Source organism: Tamandua tetradactyla, chromosome 7, assembly GCF_023851605.1.
Source record: "Tamandua tetradactyla isolate mTamTet1 chromosome 7, mTamTet1.pri, whole genome shotgun sequence".
Taxonomy (NCBI): domain Eukaryota; kingdom Metazoa; phylum Chordata; class Mammalia; order Pilosa; family Myrmecophagidae; genus Tamandua; species Tamandua tetradactyla.
The window spans coordinates 6,098,092-6,118,240 of record NC_135333.1 but is presented as its reverse complement, the minus strand read 5'-3'; the positions used below and the strand labels follow the sequence as shown (position 1 = coordinate 6,118,240).

The window sequence follows — 20,149 nt, the reverse complement described above, 5'->3', positions numbered from 1 at the left end:
TTTCAGTTAATGTCCATTTTTTCTCATCATTGTCCTCAGTAGCAACTTTTAACTACTACCTGCCACTTCCAGTTTACTAAGTACCTTTGTCTTCAAAAAGAAAGGAAAATATTTTAAAATTGAATAACTTAACTAATCATGATAGGCACACAGTTCAACAATCATAATTTTTACTCTTATTAACTGACTAACATTAGTCAGACAATAACAGAAAAAGACTTACAAAAAATTAGAGCAGTTGAAGGTTGTTTTAGTTTGCTAGCTGCCGGAATGCAATATCCCAGAAACAGAATGGCTTTTAAAAGGGAGAATTTAATAAGTTGCTAGTTTACAATTCTAAAGCTGAGAAAAATGTCCCAATTAAAGCACATTTATAGAAATGTCCAATCTAAGGCATCCAGGGAAAGATACCTTCCGATGAAGTTCAGGGTTTCTCTCTCAAGTGGAAAGGCACACAGCAAACACTGTCAGGGTTTCTCTCTCTGCTGGAAGGGCACATGGTGAACACAGTGTCATCTGCTAGCTTCCTCTCCAGCTACCTGGGAGGGTTTTTCCTTTTTCATTTCCAAAAGTCGCTGGCCAGTGGACTCTCTGCTTTGTGGTTCTGTAGCATTCTCTGTTGTCCTTCTCTGCTGTCTCTGAATCTCCTCCTTTCTCCAAAATGTTTCCTCTTTTATAGGATTCCAGTGAAGTAATCGAGACCCACCTGGAATGAGTGGAGACACATCTCTACCTAATCCAGCTTAACAACTATTCTTGATTGAGTCACATCTCCAGGGAGATAATCTAATTAACGTTTCGAACATACACTACTAAACAGGAATTAGAACAAACGCTGCCTTTATGAAATGGGATTAGGATTAAAACATGGCTTTTCTAGGGTGCATACAGCCTTTCAAACTAGCACATAGGTTTTACAGAAGAATCATGCAGAAAGTACAGAGCTCCCAAATACCAGCCCCTCACACACACGGTTTTCCTATTATTAACATTTTACATTAGTGTGGTTCCTTTGTTACAATTGATGAAGCATTATGTTATTAACTATAGTGTGGAGTTTACATGAGGGTTTAGTTCTTGTGTACTTGTTTTTTTACTTTTTGTTTTGATTACATACAGCTTTTAGTTGGTATTGTAAATGGAGTATTTTTCTTGATTTCCTTTTTTAGACTGTTCATTAACAGTGTATAAAATACCACTGATTTTTTTTGTATCGATCTTGTACCCCTTCACTTTGCTGAATTTATTTATTTGTTCTAATGGTTTTACTGTGGTTTTTCAGGATTTTCCACTTATAGGATCACGTCACCTGCAAATAGTGAAAGTTTTACTTCTTCCTTTCCAATTTAAATCTTTCATTTCTTTTGCTTGCTTAATTGCTCTGATTAGAACTTCCAGTACTGTGTTGAATAGCAGTGGTAAAAGTGGGACTTCTTGGCTTGTTTCTGATCATAAGAGAAAAGTTTTGTCATTCACCACCAATTTTGATGTTTTCATATATATCCTTTATCATGTTGAGGAAGTTTCTTTCTATTCTTAGTTTTCTGCTGGATTTTGTCAAATGCATTTTCTGCAATAATTGAGTTGATTATCTGGTTTTTTTCCCCTTCATTCTATTAGTATAGCATATTACATTAATTGGTTTTGCTATATTGAACCACTTTTTTATTCCTGGAATACATCCCATTTGATCATGGTATATAATTCTTTTAATTTGCTCTTGGATTTGGTTTGCTCATATTTTGTTGAATTTTGCATCTATTTTCATAAGGGATATTGCAGTACAGTTTTCTTTTCTTGTGGTATCTTTGCCTTTGGCATGAGGGTAATGCTGACCTCATGGAATGAGTTAGGAAGTATTCCCTCCTTTTGGAAGAGTTTGAGCAGGTTTGGTGGTAATTCTTCTTTAAATGTTTGGTAAAATTCACCAGTGAAGCCATCCTGGACTTTGCTTTCTTGGGAAATTTTTGATTACTGATACAATCTCTTTACTTGTTATTAGTCCACTGAGCTCTTCTATTTTTTCTTGGTTATCTAAATTTTTGACATACAGTTGTTCATAGTATCCTCTTTTTTTTTTTTTTACATGAGCAGGCACCGGGAACCGAACCCAGGTCCTCGGGCATGGCAGGCAAGCACTCTTACCTGCTGAGCCACCGTGGCCCGCCCTCGTAGTATCCTCTTGATAATTTTTATTTCTATGGTATCAGTTGTACTATCCCTCTTTGATTTCTGATTTAGTTATTTGGGTGCCCCCTCCTTTTTCTTTGTCTTCCTAGGCAAAGATTTATCCACTTTATTGCTCTTTTCAAAGAACTATCTTTTTATAAATTATTTTCTATTGTTTTCTATCCTGTATTTCATTTATTTCTGCTCTAATCTTTATTTCCTTCCTTCTGCTCACTTCACATTTAGCTTGCTTTTCTTTTTCTAGTTCCTCTCTTGTGAGATCGTTCCTCTTTTTTAACATAATATTTAGAGCTATATAAGTTTTGCTCTTAGCAGTGCCTTTGCTGTATCCTGTACATTTTGGTATGTTGTATTTTCATTTTTATTCACCTCAAAAAATTTCCTAATTTCCTTTGTGATTTTTTATTCAACCAATTGGTTGCTTAAGTGTATTGTTTGACTTCCATATATCTGTTTACCCTCTATTATTGATTTCTAACTTCATTCCACTCTGATTGGAGAAGATACATTTTACAATGTCAACATTTTTAATTTATTGAGACTTATTTTGTGACCTAATGTGTTGTCTTCTGGAGAATGATCCGTGTGCACTAGGGAAGAATGTGTATTCTGCTCCTGATGGGGGAAGTGTTTCATATACCTCTGCTTGGTCTACTTGGTTTATGGTGTTGTACAAGTCTTCTATTTCCTTGTTGATCTTCTGCCTAGATGTTCTGCCCATTATGGAAAGTGTTATACTGAAGTCTGCTACTGTTAATGTAAACCTGTCTGTATCTCCCTTCATATCTGTAAATATTTGCTTCCTATATTTTGCGAGTCTGCTGTTAGGTGCATATATTTTTATAATTGTTCTATCTTCTTATTGAATTGGCCCTTTTGTCAGTGTATAGTGTCCTTCTTTGTACCTTTTAAGATTTTTAACTTATAGTCTAGTGTATCCATATTAGTATAGCCACACCAGCTCTTTTTGTTACTGTTTCCATGCAGTATTTTTTCTATCCTTTTATTTTCAACCTATTTGTTCTTTAAATTTAAGTTGAATCTCTTGTAAACAGCATATTCTTATATCATGCTTTCTTTGCCATTCTGCAGATCTCTGCCCTTTGACTGGGTGGTTTAATCCATTTATATCTAAAATTAATACTGTTAATTCAGAGCTTTCTTCTGCCATTTTACTATTTAGTTTTTAAAATCTCATAGCTTTTTTAGCCCTTTTTTAAGCAGCCCATTACTGCTTACTTTTGTATTTCTTTGGCCTTGGTAGTGAAACATTTTGGGACCCATCTTATTTCCTTCTGTATATTTTTTTCCTTTTTTTTTGTGTAGTTACTACATGATTAAAATTCATACCCTAATCTATAACAGTCTTGTTTATTTTATACCAGCTAATAACTTCAGTAGCATACATATCCAGTTTCCCTGTACCCAAAAATGGATGTCTTCCATTTTTATCTTGTTCGTACAAGCTATGTCTTTATACATTGTGTGTCCAAACCACAGATTTATCATTACTTTATGCATTTTGCATTTTAGAACCTGTGAGAAGTAAAAAGTGAAGTAAAAAAAAACATAAATACATACAATAGTACTAATTTATAAAGACCTGTATGGCTACCTTTACCAGAGACCTTTATTTCTTTATGCTGCTCTGTCTACTTTCTAGTGTTCTTTCTTTTAATCTGAAGAATTCCCTTTAGTATGCTTGTAGGGCAAGTCTAATGGTAACTAACTCCCTCATCTTTGGGTTACCTGAGAATGTCTTAATTTCTCCCTCATTTTTGAAAAATAGTTTTACTGGATATAAAATTCCTCATTGGGAATTATTTTTCTTTCAGCACCTTAAATATTTCATCTTATTGCTTCCATGGTTTCTGATGAGAAATTGGTATTTACTCTTATTGAAGTTCCCTTGTACATGAAATGTTGCTTCTCTCTTGCAGGTTTCAAGATTCTCTCTTTATCCTTTGAATTCAACAGTGTGATTATAATGTGTCTGGGTATGGTTAACTTCAGGTTTTACGTGCTGCGATTCATTGTGACTCTTGGATGTGTCTATCCACGTCTTTTGTTAAATTTGGGAAGCTTTCTGTCGTTATTTATTCAAATACTTTTTCTGCCCTATTCTCATTCTCTCATATTTCTTCTTCTGGGACTCCAATAATGTATATATTAGTATGTTTGATGGTGTCCTACAGGTTTCTTAGGCTCTATTCACTTTTTTTAAAATTTTTTTTTAATTTTAGTAATTAAAAAAAATCACAAGAAACAAACATTCCCAACACATACACTCAGCAATTCACAATATCATCACATAGTTGCATATTCATCATCATGATCATTTCCCAGAACATTAGCATCAATTCAGAAAAAGAAATAAAAAAGACAACAGAAAAATATAACAAACAGAAAAAAAAAATGTTACAGGCCATACCCCTTACTGATCCCTTTCATTGATCACTAGCATTTCAAACTAAATCTATTTTAACATTTGTTCCCCTTATTATTTATTTTTATTCCATATGTTCCTCTTATCTGTTGACAAGGTAGATAAAAGGAGCATCAGACACAAGGTTTTCATAATTACACAGTCACATTGTGAAAGCTATATCATTATACAATCATCATCAAGAAACATGGCTACTGGAACACAGCTTTACATTTTCAGGCAGTTCCCTCCAGCTTCTCCATTACATCTTGGATAACAAGGTGATATCTACTTAATGCATAAGAATAACCTCCAGGATAACCTCTCAACTCTGTTTGGAATCTCTCAGCCATTGACACGTTGTCTCATTTCACTCTTTCCTGTTTTGGTCGAGAAGGTTTTCTCAATCCCTTGATGCTGGGTCTCAGCTCATTCTAGAGTTTTTCTCAATCCCTTGATGCTGAATCTCAGCTCATTCTGGGATTTCTGTCCCACACTGCCAGGAAGATCCACACCCCTGGTAGTCATGTCCCATGTAGACAGGGGGAGGGTGGTGAGTCTGCTTGCTGTGTTGGCTGGAGAGAGAGGCCACATCTGAGCAACAAAAGAGGTTCTCTTGGGGGTGACTCTTAGGCTTAATTTTAAGTAGCCTTGACCTATCCCCTGTGGGGTTAAGTTTCATATGAACAAACCCCAAGACTGGGGGCTCAGCCTATAGCTTTGGTTGTCCACACTGCTTGTGAGAGTATCAAGAATTCAACTTGGGGAAGTTGAGTTTTCCCCCATTCTCACCATTCCCCGAAGGGGACTTTGCAAATACTTTTACACTCACTGATCAAATCACTCTAGGATTCATCAGGGCATCACCTGGACAAACCAACAAAATCTCATGTCCTATACAAAGTTCCATGTACTTAAGGTGTTCAATCAACTATCTACATAAGTTATATTAGGAGATGCACTAGTCAAAGTATAGATTTGTACCAAATAGACATTTTTTGCTTTACTCTCACACATTAGTTGAAATTTAAAAATATTAAGTACCATCTATTTTCAGCACACTGCAGTAATGACATTCTTTTGTTCTTCCTCATGCAAAAACATTTTTTAAATTTGTACATTTAGTCACTATCATTATACACTCTAGGCATTCCTAGATTACACCATCTCAATCTTTATCATCTATCTTTCTTTGTGATTTCATTTATGCCCCAGCCCTCCTCCCTCTATCGTTCTCATATGCAGCTTCATTCAGTGTTTTAACATAATTGTATTACAGTTAGGTAATATTGTGCTGTCCATTTCTGAGTTTTTATATTCAGTCCTGTTGCACAATCTGTGTCCCTTCAGCTCCAATTACCCAATATCTTACCCTATTTCTATCTCCTGATGGTCTCTCTTACCAAGGAAATATTCCAAGATTATTCACTAATGTCAGTGCATATCAGTGAGACCATACAGTATTGGTCCTTTTGTTTCTGGCAAATCACACTCAGCATAATGTCCTTAAGGTCCAATCATGTTGTTACATACTTCATAACTTTATTCTGTCTTACAGCTGCATAATATTCTATCTTATGTAAATGTCACAGTTTGTTTAGCCAACTGTATGTTGATGGACATTTTGGCTGTTTCCATCTCTTGGTAATTGTTAATAATGCTGCTATAAACACTGGCGTGTAAATGTCCATTTGTGTCCTTGGCCTCGTGTCCTTTGAGTAGAGACAGCATATAGATGGGTCCTGTTTTTTAATCCATTCTGCCAGACTATGTCTTTTGATTGGAGAGTTTAATCCATTACCATTCAGTGTTATTACTGCATGGGTAGTACTTTCTTCTACTATTTTGCCTTCTGGATTTTATATGTCATATCTAATTTTCCTTCCTTTTACCTTTACTCATAGTCTTCCTTTCTACACTCTTCTCCACACCTCTCTCTTCTGTCTTTGTATCTGTCTCTAGTGTTCCCTTTAGTATTTTTTGCAGAGCTGGTCTCTTGGTCACAAATTCTCTCAGTGATTTTTTGTCTGAAAATGTTTTAATTTCTCCCTCATTTTTGAAGACCAATTTTGCTGGATATAGAATTCTTGGTTGGCAATTTTTCTCTTTTAATAATTTAAATATATTATCCCACTGTCTTCTCACCTCCATGGTTTCTGCTGAGAGATCTGCGCATAGTCTTATTGGGCTTCCCTTGTATGTGATGGATTGCTTTTCTCTTGCTGCTTTCAAGATTCTCTCTTTCTCTTTGACCTCTGACATTCTGATTATTAAATGTCTTGGAGTATGTCTGTTTGGATCTATTCTCTTTGGGGTACGCTGCACTTCTTGGATCTGTAATTTTAAGTCTTTCATAAGAGTTGGGAAATTTTCAGTGAGAATTTCCTCCATTAGTTTTTTTCCTCCTTTTCCCTTCTCTTCTCCTTCTGGGACACCCACAACACGTATATTCGTGCGCTTCATATTGTCTTTCAATTCCCTGAGTCCCTGCTCATATTTTTCCTTTTTTTTTCCTATAATTTCTGTTTCTTGTCGGATTTCAGATGTTCTGTCCTCCAGTTCAGAAATCCTATGTTCTGTCTCTCAAAATCTACCATTGTAGGTTTCCATTGTTTTTTTCCTCTCTTCTACTGTGTCTTTTATTCCCATAAGTTCTGTGATTTTTTTTCAGACTTTCAGTTTCTTCTTTTTGTTCTTTCCTTGCCTTCTTTATATCCTCCCTCAATTCGTTGATTTGGTTTTTGATGAGGTTTTCCATGTCTGTTCATACATTCTGAATTAATTGTTTCAGCTCCTGTATGTCATTTGAATTGTTGCTTTGTTCCTTTGACTGGACCATATCTTCAGTTTTCCTAGTGTGATTTGTTATTTTTTGCTGGTGTCTAGGCATTTAATTACCTTAATTAGTTTATTCTGGAGATTGCTTTCACTTCTTTTATCTAGGGTTTTCTTGCTGGATGAATTTGTTGTCTATCTGTTCTTTGACATTCCGTTCAGCTTTATCTGGACCTTTAGCTTAAGTTTTGTTTAATAGAGGAGAATTTTTCAGTTCTCGTTTTCTTGTTTCTTACCCTGCTTGTGTGGTGCCTTTCCCACACACACAGTTAGGAGGGTCTACTTAGATATTATAGACCCCAGGCAGATTTTCCCAGACCAAACTGGTCTCCTATCAGGAGGAAAGAGTCACCTGCGTTGGTTTTCCCTGATGGTGAGTCCCAGCAGGTTGAAAGACTTTCCTGTGAAGTCTCTGGACTCTGTTTTTCTTATCCTTTCTTATCCTTATCCAAGTATGTGGTGCTTGTCTGACTGCAGGTCCCACCAGCATAAGATGATGCAGTACCTTTAACTTTGGCAGACTCTCCCTGCTAGGGGCATGGTGGAGACAGAGGAGAGGTTGTAGGCTGGTTTTAATGGTTTCAAATTACTAAGCACTGGTGTCTGAATTCCTTGATGGAGGGATTCCACCTGGGTGAGGCTTCACCCCTCCCCTGGGGAAGGCATAAGCTCCAGACAAGCCCCCAAAAGAGCTCACTTCTGCCTATGCCTGGGTCAGTTGCAGCCTGAAAAGTCCTGCTGCTGTATCCAGAGGCAGTCAAGCCTTTGTAGATGCACAGCCACAAAAACCTCTGTTTCCTTCTTTTTTTTTTTCCCCCCTTTTTCTGTCAGTCCTACCTCCTTGGCCCCTGGGGCAAAAATGAGCAACCTCCGCTTTGATCAGGTTCACCTAAGCTGGGGGCCTATTTTTAGTAGTCAGAATTTGTTAATTAGTTCCACAATTGGCATTTGATTGTGCCCAGTCCCTGCTGCTGGTAAAGTCCTTTTCTTTCCCCTCTGGGAAGTGGTCTGTGGGGGAGGGGCGCTGGCCGCCGCAACTTTGGGAACTCACGGTTCTGGGGGGTGGTCGGAGCCGGTCCAGCTGGTCCAGACTGGGGTACGCTGTGTGTCCGGTCACTATCATGGCTCCGGGAGCTGTTCTGTACTGTTTCTGGTTATTTAGTAGTTGTTCTGGAGGACGAACTAAAATGTGCACGTTGTTAAGCCGCCATCTTGACCTGAAACTCTATTCACTTTTCTTCATTCCTTTTTCTTTCTGATGTTCAGCCTGAGTGATTTCTTTTGTCTTATCATCAGGTTCACTAATTCTTTATTCTCCTATCTCCAATGTGCTCTGAATCCCTCTAGGGAAATTTAAAAATTCCTATTATTGTAGATTTCAACTCCAGTTTTTCTGTTTGGTTCCTTTTTTTTTTTAATTATTTATTCACATACCATGTAATCATCCAAAGTGTACTGTCAGTGATTCACAGTATCATCATATAGCTGTGCATTTATCGTCACAGTAAACTTTTTTCTTTTTTTGTGAAAAATAACATATATACAAAAAAAGCAATAAATTTCAAAGCACATCACAACCATTAGTTGTAGAACAGATTTCAGAATTTGGTATGTGTTACAGTTCCACAATTTTTAGTTTTTGCTTGTAGTTGCTCTAAGATACATGAGACTAAAAGAAATATCAATATAATGATCCAGCAGTCATACTCATTTGTTAAACCCTACCTTTTCTGTATAACTCCACCATCCCCTTTGATCTTTCTCCCACTCTTTAGGGCTATTTGGGCTATAACCGTTCAAAATTTTTCATGTTGGAAGGGGCTATTGACAATACTGGATAGGAGGATGGATTTAGGTGATGTACTGGAGAGGCTGGCCCCTCTGCATTTCAGCATTTATCTGGTACAGGGACCCATCTGGAGGTTGTAGATTTCTGGAAATTTCCCTAGTGCATGGAACTTTGTAGAATCTTATGTATTACCCTGGGTGTTATTTAGGATTGGCAGTAATGGTTTTGGTTGGGGTTTGACAAGCTATGATAGGTAGCAATGTCTAACTGAATCTTGCATAAGAGTGACCTCAAGAGTAGCCTCTTGACTCTATTTGAACTCTCTCAGCCATTGATGCCTTATTAGTCACACTTCTTTTCCCACTTTTGGTCAGGATGGCATTGTTGATCTCACAGTGCCAGGGCCAGGATCTTCCCTGGGAGTTATCTCCCACACCTCCAGGGAGACGTTCACCCCTGTATGTCATGTCCCACATAGTGGGGAGGGCAATGGTTTCACTTGTAGAGTTGGGCTTAGAGAGAGGTCACATCTAAGCAACAAAAGAAGTCCTCTGGAGGTGACTCTTCGGCATATCTATAGGTAGGCTAAGCTTCTCTGCTATATACATAAGCTTCACAAGAGCAACCTCAAGATCAGGGACTTGGCCTATTGATTTGGGTGTCCCTGATGTTTGAAATAGTATTAGGGGTTTCCCGGTGGTAATGTGTAATAGTTCCATGTTTTTTTCTCCCATCCCTCGAGAGACTTTGCCAATACTTTTTGATCATCTGCTTAATACACTCTTGGATTACATTAAGTGTTGGTTCCTTTTTATAATATCTGTGTCTTTATTAAAATTCACATTTTGTTCATCGATCATTTTCCTATATTCTTTAGTTCTTAGCCTGTATTTTATTTATTTCTTTGAGCATATTTAAAACCTTTCTTTTTAAACTTTTTGTCTCCTGTGTCCAATGTGTGATCTTATTTATTGACGGTTTCTAATATTTTATCTTGTTTCTTTGGATCAGCCATTATTTCTTGTTTCTGTGGGCACCTTGTAATTTTTGTTGTACACTGTACATTTTAGTATTTTAGTATGTTAACTCTGGAAGTTAGTCCCTGTGGAATCTCTTCCTCAAATTTGTATCAAGCTAGTGATATGACAATGATTTATTTGAATGCCAAGAGCTAACAAAAACAAATACTAAAAACACCATTCCCATCTTTGTGAATTGGCTCTGTATTACATAAACTTCTCCTTCAGTACTTAATTCTCCTACCAGTGAACCTGAAGAACAGCTCTAGGCAAACGTTCAGCATCCTCTCCATTCTTTTCTTAGCATGCATCCTGTCCTGGTCATGTGCTCATGGTCTTAGGAATTCCCCAGTTTACAGGAATCCAGTTGTCTACTCTTTTCCCTGTTTTAGGTGCTTTATTGTATTTCTTAAAGTGAGTAATCCCTTGCCTCAGGCTTCTGTTATTTGATTGTTTTTTATGCTGATATAGCTGTCCTCAGGCTGCCTCTGTGTACAGGGCAAGTTCTAGGATGGTGTGTCAAAGTCTTGGTTCATTCTTTCAGGCCACCACTATATAGATTGGCATTGACACATACCCTTATATATATATATACATAAAGTTTGCTCCCTCCAGAACTGGGAACAGGGGCCTGTACTGAAAACACAGGGTGGTGCCACATTGAATGGGAAGGGATGGTAGAGGAGCCAGCGAGGATACCACAAGCTTTCCCTACTATTTTTAAGTTGCCTTTTTCTTGATATGGTTCTCTCCCAGTTACTGCAGCTCTTTAATTTGCCTGTCTATTAATCACTTTTCTGAGCGCTTGAGTATAGATTATATATGTCATGCTCCTGAACACTTAATACTGTGAAGTACATTTTCTAGAACAAGGATCTTCATTTATGTATCCACCTCGAATGCAGTTACCAAATTCAAGAATTGTTAACACTGAAATAAAACTTATAGTTTATATTCCAATTTTTTCATTTGACCCAATAATATTCTTTTGAGCTTTCTCTCTTCCTTTGTTAGATCCCATCCAGGATCATGTATTGCATTTACTCTACTTGCTCATTGTGTGTGTGTGTGTGCAGTGGGAGACATACATATAGACCATAAACTTTCCCATCTCAACCACTCCCGAACATATATATCAGTAGGATTAATCATGTTCCCTATGTTGCAGTACCTTTACCAACTCTATTACTAAAACTTTCCCATCTCCCGAAACAGAAATCCTGAACCCATGATGCATTAACTCCCCATTCCCCTGTCACCAGCTCCTGGCAACCAATACTCTAATTTCGGTCTTTCTAAACTTGTATATTCTCCAGTATTTTCTTAGTAGTTACCATGAGGTTTAAATTTAACATCCTAAACCTGTAACAATTTTGTTTGATTTGATACCAACATAACTTCAATAGTATGCATAAACTATGTTCCTATACCCCACCACCCCTTACCTTTATGTAGTTCTTGTCACAGATTATATATTTTCACATTTTGAGTCTAAAACCATCAATTTATCATTACATTTTATGCATTTGCCATTTAAATCTTGTAGGAAGTAAAAAGTGGAGTTACAAATTAAAAATGCAGTAGTACTGGTGTTTATATTTAGCCATGCCATTATCTTTACCATAGATCTTTATGTCTTCATGTGGCTTTGATCTGTTGTCTATTGTCCTTTCTTTCCAACCTACAGCACTCTCTTTAGCATCTCTTGTAGGGCCAGTCTAGAGGTCAAAACATCCCTCTACTTTTGTTTTCTAGGAATGTCTCAATCTTTCCCTCATATTTGAAATGTATATATATCTATATTTTGAAAGATGTAGAATTCTTGGCTGCCAGTTGTTGCTTTCAGCACTTTAAATATGTCATCTCACTTCTCTTTTGCCTCTATGGTTTTTGATGAGAAATCAGCACTTAATCTTATTGAGGCTCCCTTGTATGTGACATGTTACTTCTTTCTTGTGGCTTTCAAGATTTTTCTCTTTATCTTTGGCATTAGACAGTTTGATTATAATATGCTGTGCCATGTGTCTGTTTGAGTTTATCCTGTTTGGAGTTCACTGAGTGTCTTGGATATGTACATTCATGTCTTATGTTAAATCTGGGGAGTTTTCAGCTATTTTTTTCTTTGAATGTTCTCATTGCCCTTTTCTCTCTTCTGCTTCTGGGACTTCCACAATGCATATATGGGTACACTTGATGGTGCTCCACAGGGTCCTCAGCCTCTGTTCACTTTTCTTCATTCTTTCATCCTTCTGCTTCTTAGGCTGGATGAAATTGTCATATCTTCATTTTCACTGATTCTTTTCTTTCTGTTTCAACCTACTGTTGAACCCCTCTAGGGAACTTTTAATTTCTCTTATTGCGGTCTTTAGCTCTGTTTAGTTCCCTTTCACAAGTTCCATCTCTCTATTGATATCCTCTTTGTTTGCCTTATCATTTTCCTGATTTTCTTTAATTCTTTGTCTGCGTTTTCCTTTAGCTCTTTGAGCATATTTCAGACCAGTTTTTAAAAATCTCTGTCTTGGTTTCATCATCCTCATTGATGATTTATAGTGCTTTAAATTTCTCCTGTGCCTAGGCCATCACTTCTGTTTCTTTGTGTGTTTTGCATTCTTTTGTTGAACCTGGATCTTTGATATTTAACTGTGTTACTGCTAGGCTTTAGACTTAGTTGTCTGTTGCTAGGCTTGTTTCTAGCTAGTGTTATGGCAGAGTTTTCCCTGAGTGCCTGAAGCTAACAAAAAGAAAAGAAGAAGGCAGGAAAGGAGAGGAGTAAGGAGAAGGGGGGGAAAACAAAACACCTTTCCCAGTCTTTGCAGATCAACTTGTGTGAGTGCTCTCCTTCAAGTCTTACCCATACAGTGAGCTTAAAGGCTATCTCCAAGCTAAAGTGTAGGTGCCTTCCTGATCATTTTTGCCCATGTGTCTTGTCTTGGGCACATGCATGTTGCCCTGGGAGTTTTCTCATTTACACAGATACGAATGAACGCTCCTCTCAAGGAAACAGTTTCTTCATGGTCCCTAGTATTACATGTATGTCCTACAGCTAGCAGTTCCTTGTCCTAAGGCAGTTTTGACTGCTCTCCCACAGCCTTCTGTAGTAGAGGTTGGTGAGCTGTACCTGCAGGACAAGTTCTGAGAAGGCGAGTCCCACAAGGTACAACCAGAGAGATTATGCCAATTATACATGCTGCCAGTATTTACATGAGGTTGATCTGTTCCCTCCAGAAATGGGACCAGAAATGTATGCTGGAAGATTGAGGTGCCTCTGTGCCAAGCCAATGAGAGATGTGAGGGGGGCAGCCAGCCAAGGCAATATAGATCCACGCACTTTTAATTACCTTTTCCTGGATTTGGTGCTCACCTTATTACTGTAGTCCTTTAATTGTTATGTTTCTGCTAGTTCTTGTTGGTTGTTCAAAGCTTTTTTGTGGGAATGGAACCCTGCCTGAAGTATCTCACTCTGTTACTTAATCAAGGTGGGACTCTGCTCTGCCAGGTTTTGCTAGCTGTTGAAAGATTCTTTGGGGGAACGAAATCCTGGAGCATCTCACGCCATCATCTTGGTCTCGAAAAAAGACTCTTATTTTTTTGTATAGTAAAAGTAAAATTTTTTTTTTCCATTTCAATATGCAATGTTATTTAGGGGTTCCTGTAATAGGAGAGATGAGGTATTTTGCTTCAGAAAAGTTCTAAAGCTAGAAATTCCTAAGAATATACTAAATAAGATCATATGCAGTTTAATAATGAATATATATTTGATTTTAAAGAAATTAAGGAGTAAGTATAAAATTTGGTTATAGGGCGGGCCGCGGTGGCTCAGCGGGCAAAGTGCTTGCCTGCCATGCCGGAGGACCTCGGTTCGATTCCCGGCCCCAGCCCATGTAAAAAACAAACAAACAAACAAAATACAATAAAACAAGAAAATGTTTAAAGATGTTTCCCTTCCTTCCTTCCATCCTTCCTTCCTTCTCTCTGTCTTTCCTTCCCTTCCTCCCTCTCTCTTTAAAAAAAAAAAAAAAAAAAAAAAAATTTGGTTATAAAACCCAATGTGGAGGTATGGTAGCCCATAACAGACTCTGTGATCTGTCCTGTAATTACTTGTTGAAGAGTGCTTTGAAAACTATTGCTTTTTTCTTTTTTTGTAGGTATGTTATATTATACATTTTAAAAGTTTAAAATATATATATATAGTAAATGAATGAAACAAATGTGAGAAAGTCATGAAAATATTTAATATAGTCCCTCCAAATTAGTAGGCATTCTTTTTGGTAAAAAAAAAATTAATAATGTTGTTTTTCAAGATGTATCTTTTTATCAGTGAAGGAATTTTATTGTTGGTATATGAGCTAATATTTTCTGGTTACAAGGGATTACATTTCCTCTTTTAAATCTCTGTTAAGAATGTTATTGCTTTTTAATAAATTGAAGGAGCCTTCCTTCTTCTATGCTTTTGTACCATTTGTTCTTACTTATATGACATTTGCTATCTTGCATTTAAATATGTGTAAATATCTCACACCCCTTTTTGGCTTTGGGATTCTTGTCTTAATAAGATTTATTTCATGCAGAGCACTTAGCAGAATATGCTGCACATAGATGTTTAATTAAGTATGTTGAATTGCATGAACTTAAATGTTGAAATTAAAGAAAGGAGGAATTTGATTTCAGGTATGAGAATATTCCAGTTTCATTAAAATTATTGTATTTATTCCATATTCTCCATTTCCACTTCTAAAAATTATTTGGGACCCAGTACAGTAGTAAAGCACTATGGCTCCTGTCTCAGTATTTCAGAGTTACTATGACAAATAGAACACACTGGTTGACTTAAACAACAGGGATTTATTGACTCATGCTTTTGGAGGCTAGGATTGCAAAATCAAGGAATTGGCAGGACTTGCTTTCTTCTAGTTTGTCTGTAAGGTTCTAGTAGTCCTCCATCACATCTCTCTCCTTGTTTTTGTTCCTCTAATTTCCACTGACTTTTGGCTTAAGACTGCCTGATCCAATTGCCTTTGCTTATAATGCCTTCAGCCATATGAATTAAAAAAAACTGATTCAGTTTTTCCTCATCTAAATAGGATCTTTGAAGACTCTATTCACAAGTGAGTCCACACTTGAATAATAATAACATCTTCAAAGGTCCTATTAAGGTTCACACCCACAGGACCACGGATTAAGACTTAAATGTGTATTTTGTGGGTGACCTGATCCAACAGCCCCTAACTCTTCACTCCAAAATATGGGGATTTATCTAAATAGACTCACAGGGAGTATAGTCTTCCAGTGGTCATTTTTCAATCTCATTTCTTTTTACTGACCACATAGGAGAGGATTGTAGATATTTGATATGTGTCGATTTGTGAGCTTACACAATGGGACTTTATTTATGGGAATTCTGTATTGCATTAATTGCAAGAGTATTTGCCTTTGCTAGATAACTTGGGAATATGGGAACTATGTTTCATGTTAATTTCTGAGTTTGGGAGTTCCCAGACCTTGTAGTTAGATTAATTTTAACCCAAATCCATGTGAGGGCAATCCCACAGTTACAAATTCTCAGAGGGAAACTTTTTTCCTTTTCTCTACTTGGCCCCAGGCCAAAAGAGAGAGCTTCCTGGTTTTTCTTCTTTATTGATAGACACATTTTTTTGGTCCACTCATTAATTGGGAACATATCCTTACATGAGTTTTAGCCTTATTTAAAGCTTTCTGGGTTTAGCTGGATCTCAGTTGTAACACTGATTCCCAGAAGCCTAAGCCCATGTCTTCTGTCCCAAAATGGATGTTGACTCAAAGCACTTAGTTTCTGAAACTGGGGTGTGTGCATGACGCCTGCATATGAGCAAAACACACACCCAAGCAGGCAGCCAGTATCAGTGTCTCTGTACTGTCAGTTTTCAAATTTTTCTTTAGTTTGACTTTGGGAATTTCATTTCCTTTACTTTCTTGCAAACTCTGCCATGCCGTTAAAGGAATATATGACAAATTTTATCCAGAATTTTAAAGTGTTTTGTAGAAGGGGATTCTTGCGTAATTTTAATCTGCCATTTTTGTCAGAAATGGAAGCTTTTGTATTTCATTTTCATTTTTTAAATCTAAAATTAAATTAATTGATTATCTCTAGTGTAAAGCAAATACTTTTTCATATTCCCTATGTCTTAGACCCTTCAGGGAGAGTTGGAACCAGCATCATTTTCCTGGACATATGAAGAAATTAAAGAAATTCATAAACGTTGGTGGCAACTGAGAGACAATGCTGTAGAAATCTTTCTAACAAATGGCAGAACGCTCCTGTTAGCATTTGATAATACCAAGGTAAATTCAACTCCAGTTATAAATATATATTTTTCAGTGATCATTTGACCAATGTAACCATAGCCATACTGATTATATGAAGGTTTAATTTATTTAAATTTTCATTGTTTCTGAAATTTCTAAAAACTGCCTTATTTCTTAGTCCTATTGAAGATAAACTTTTTTGTGTGTGAGGATTATTTTGTCCTTTAAAATTGTGTTTAAATTCTGATTGCCCAAGGTGATCTGCCATATTTGTAAAAATGTTATAAATAATTGAATGAGTGAAAAACCAACCTAAAAAGAGTAGTTTTTAACTCATTCAATGCTGTAGATTTCCTCTTTGACAGATCCCTCTCTTGACCCCCACATTCTCTTCAGCTGTCATTCCTCTGCTCTACTTTATATAAAAACTCAGAAAAAGTTGCCTCTACCAACTCCCCTACAATTCTCTTTTGAAATACTTCATTCAGACTTTCTTCTTACCACTCCAACTGTAATTTCTCTAGCTAACCCCTGTGATCACATTTCTTTTCTTTTTTTTAATTTTTAAATTTTTTTATACATAATAAACAAACACAAACGTTCTTACCATATGATCATTCCATTCTCGGTATATAATCAATAATTCACAATATCATTACATAACTGTATATTCATCACCATGATCATTTCTTGCAATATTTATGTCAATTCAGAGAGAGAAATAAAAAGAAAAAAGAAAAAAATTCATGCATATCATATACACTTCCCTCTCATTGACTTCGTATTTCCATCTACCCAATATATTTTAGCCTTTGTTTCCCCTATTTTTTTATACCCCTTACCACTCCCTTTCATTGATCACTAGCATTTCAATCTACTAAATTTATTTTAACATTTGTTCCCCCTATTATTTATTTATTTTTAAGCCATATGTTTTACTCAACTATCCATACCATAGATAAAAGGAGCCTCAGAACAAGGTTTTCACAATCACACATCACATTGCAAAAGCTGTATCATTATACAAACATCTTCAAGAAGCATGGCTACTGGAACACAGCTCTACATTTTCAGGTACTTCCCTCCAGCCTATCCAATATACCTTAACTAAAAGGTGATAACTATAAAATGTGTAACAACAACCTCCAGGCTAACTAACGTCTCGACTCTGAAATCTCTCAGCTATTGACATTTTATTTTGTCTCATTTCTCTCTTCTCCCTTTTGGTTGAGAAGGTTTTCTCAATTCCTTGATGCTGAGTCCCAGTTCATGCTGGAATTTATGTCCCATGTTGCCAGGAAGGTTTACACCCCTGGGAGTCCATGATCCCATTTCTTAATCCTCATCTTGATCTAACAGCAGCATTTGACATAGATATTCTGTCCTTAAAAATCTTTCCTCAGGGTGGGCCACGGTGGCTCAGCAGGTAAGAGTGCTTGCCTGCCATGCCCGAGGACCCGGGTTCGATTCCCGGTGCCTGCCCACGTAAAAAAAAAAAAAAAAAATCTTTCCTCACTTGGCTACTGGATTACCACTTGCTCTTAGTTTCTGTTTTTACCTCACCAGCCATTTCTTCTCAGTCTTGTTTGCAGATTTTTCCTTGGAGTATCTCAGTTCTCATTTTCTCAGATCTCTTATCTTCCCATCCAGTCTCATGGTTTTAAACACCATCCATATTTTGACAACTTAAAAATTTGTATCACTGTTCCAAAATCCTCTCCCTTGAATACGTACTCAAACATTTAACTCCCTACTTGCCATTTATAGTCAGAAGTCTAATTGGCATCTCAAGGTTTTCTTGTACAAAACCAAACCTTTAATCCCCCACAAACTCTCTTTCCAGATTTCCTCATGTCAATAAATGGTGGCTCCATCTTGCCAGTTTCCTGGGCCAGAAATCTTGGGTTTATCCTTGACTATTCTCTTTCTTTCATCCCCCACATCTACTCTATTAATAAGTTCTGTTGGCTTTCTCCTCAAAATATGTCCAGAATTAGATTACTTCCACTGGTCTAAGCCAATATCATCTTTTGCCTAAATTGTTACAATAGCCACCTAACTCAGCTTCTATCTTCACTCTTTTTCAGACTGTTCTCAACACAGCAGCCAAAGTATGTCACATCAGGCCACTCCTCTGCTCAAGAATCTGATCACTTCCTGTGTTACTCAGTTAAACCCAAAGTTCTTACAATAGCCTGATAGCCTTGTAATAGGCTGACACGTGGTTACCTGACATGACCTGACACGTGGTTACCTCTCTGATCTCATCCTCATCTTCCATAATTCTCTCCCTCACTCTCTCTACTGCATCCACAATGACCTACTTTTTCTTGAAAATGGCAGGCACACTGATGCCTCAGGGCCTTTGCCCTACTTTCCCCTCTGCCTGGAATGCTTTTCCCCTTATATATCCATGTGACTCATGCCCTCACTTCCTTCAGATTCTCTGATCCAAAGTCTCCTCTTGATCTTCCCCACTACTCTATGTAAAATAGCAACCTTTTTCTCCCTCCTACCCCCAATCATTCCTTATGTCCTTAGACTTATTAGCATCCAGCATCATCTCCATCCCTTCAATAGAATATAAGAATTTTTTGTTTGTTTGTTTTTGTTTTTGACTTTAAACAATGGGAATTTATTATCTTACAGTTTTTTGAGGCTGGCCAGCTTGCTTCCTTCCAGGCCAGTAGTGTTCTGGTGGGCTGACAGTCCTTGGAGTTCCGTGACCTACTTATCATATGGCCATATCTTCTCCTTTCCCTTCTCGTTTCTCTTGACTTCTGGCTTTTGGCTTTCCCAGTGCCTTTCTCTCTATAAGGCCTCCAGTAATAGGATTAAGGCACATCCTGAGTCCATTGGTTACACTTTAACTAAAAATAACATCTTCGAAATTTCTATTTACTAGGAATTCGTACCACAGGAAAACCAGTGAATAAGGACATGTTTTTTGTTTTTTTTTCTGGAGTCCATAATTCAACCTACCACAATATGCCACAAGGAAATTAAGCATAATTTAATTCTTTCTGTTACAGTGAGCATGAAAAATGAAGCAATTACTATTAAACTTGATGAACACCATAATTGTTGTGTCCTTCAAACTTTTCCCAAATTATTGTGAATGTATACTTGGAGATTATTCAGATTTGTAGAGCTGGTTGTATCAATAATTTAAAACCATCTGATTCAATGTTCTTATTTTAATAATTTAAAAACTGAAGTGATAGGTGGTGAAACTACTTAGTAACCCAGTTCTCTTGATATCTGACCCTCTTTCTATTCAATGACAGGGGATTTACATGATTGCCCAATCAAAGTACTTGCTTTAGGGTACTGATCTTGGTCTGTGAAGGTGAGACAGTGTTAGTATATGGCATCTACAAGACAGTACCTCCCAAGAATTTTAAAGGGAGAGAAATTAAATTGACCTTTAAGGGTTAAACTATGAGATCAACACATTTTTTTATCATTACAGAGAAAGACAGAGTCACATGAATGAGAAAGGACTCTAAAGGCTGCACATTTGACTGTAACCTGATTATTCAATCAAATTATTTTATTAATATATATAAAGGAAGAAGGTGTCATGAAAAAAGGGAGGGTTATTAATCT

General features: G+C 37.0%; 1 protein-coding gene across 7 annotated transcripts in view; it reads left to right on the top strand.

The window, feature by feature from the left end:
• The window catches only part of LYST (lysosomal trafficking regulator), a 248,660-nt gene that overhangs the window by 171,501 nt on the left and 57,010 nt on the right, over positions 1–20,149 (top strand). For 6 of the 7 annotated variants that reach the window (XM_077168413.1, XM_077168412.1, XM_077168411.1 and 3 more), the window contains one exon: positions 16,424–16,576. The exons of the other annotated variant lie outside the window; for it this stretch is intronic. In XM_077168413.1, coding sequence (XP_077024528.1) covers positions 16,424–16,576 — 153 coding nt within the window. The remainder of the gene's footprint in view (positions 1–16,423; positions 16,577–20,149) is intronic. 7 annotated transcript variants of the gene reach the window in all.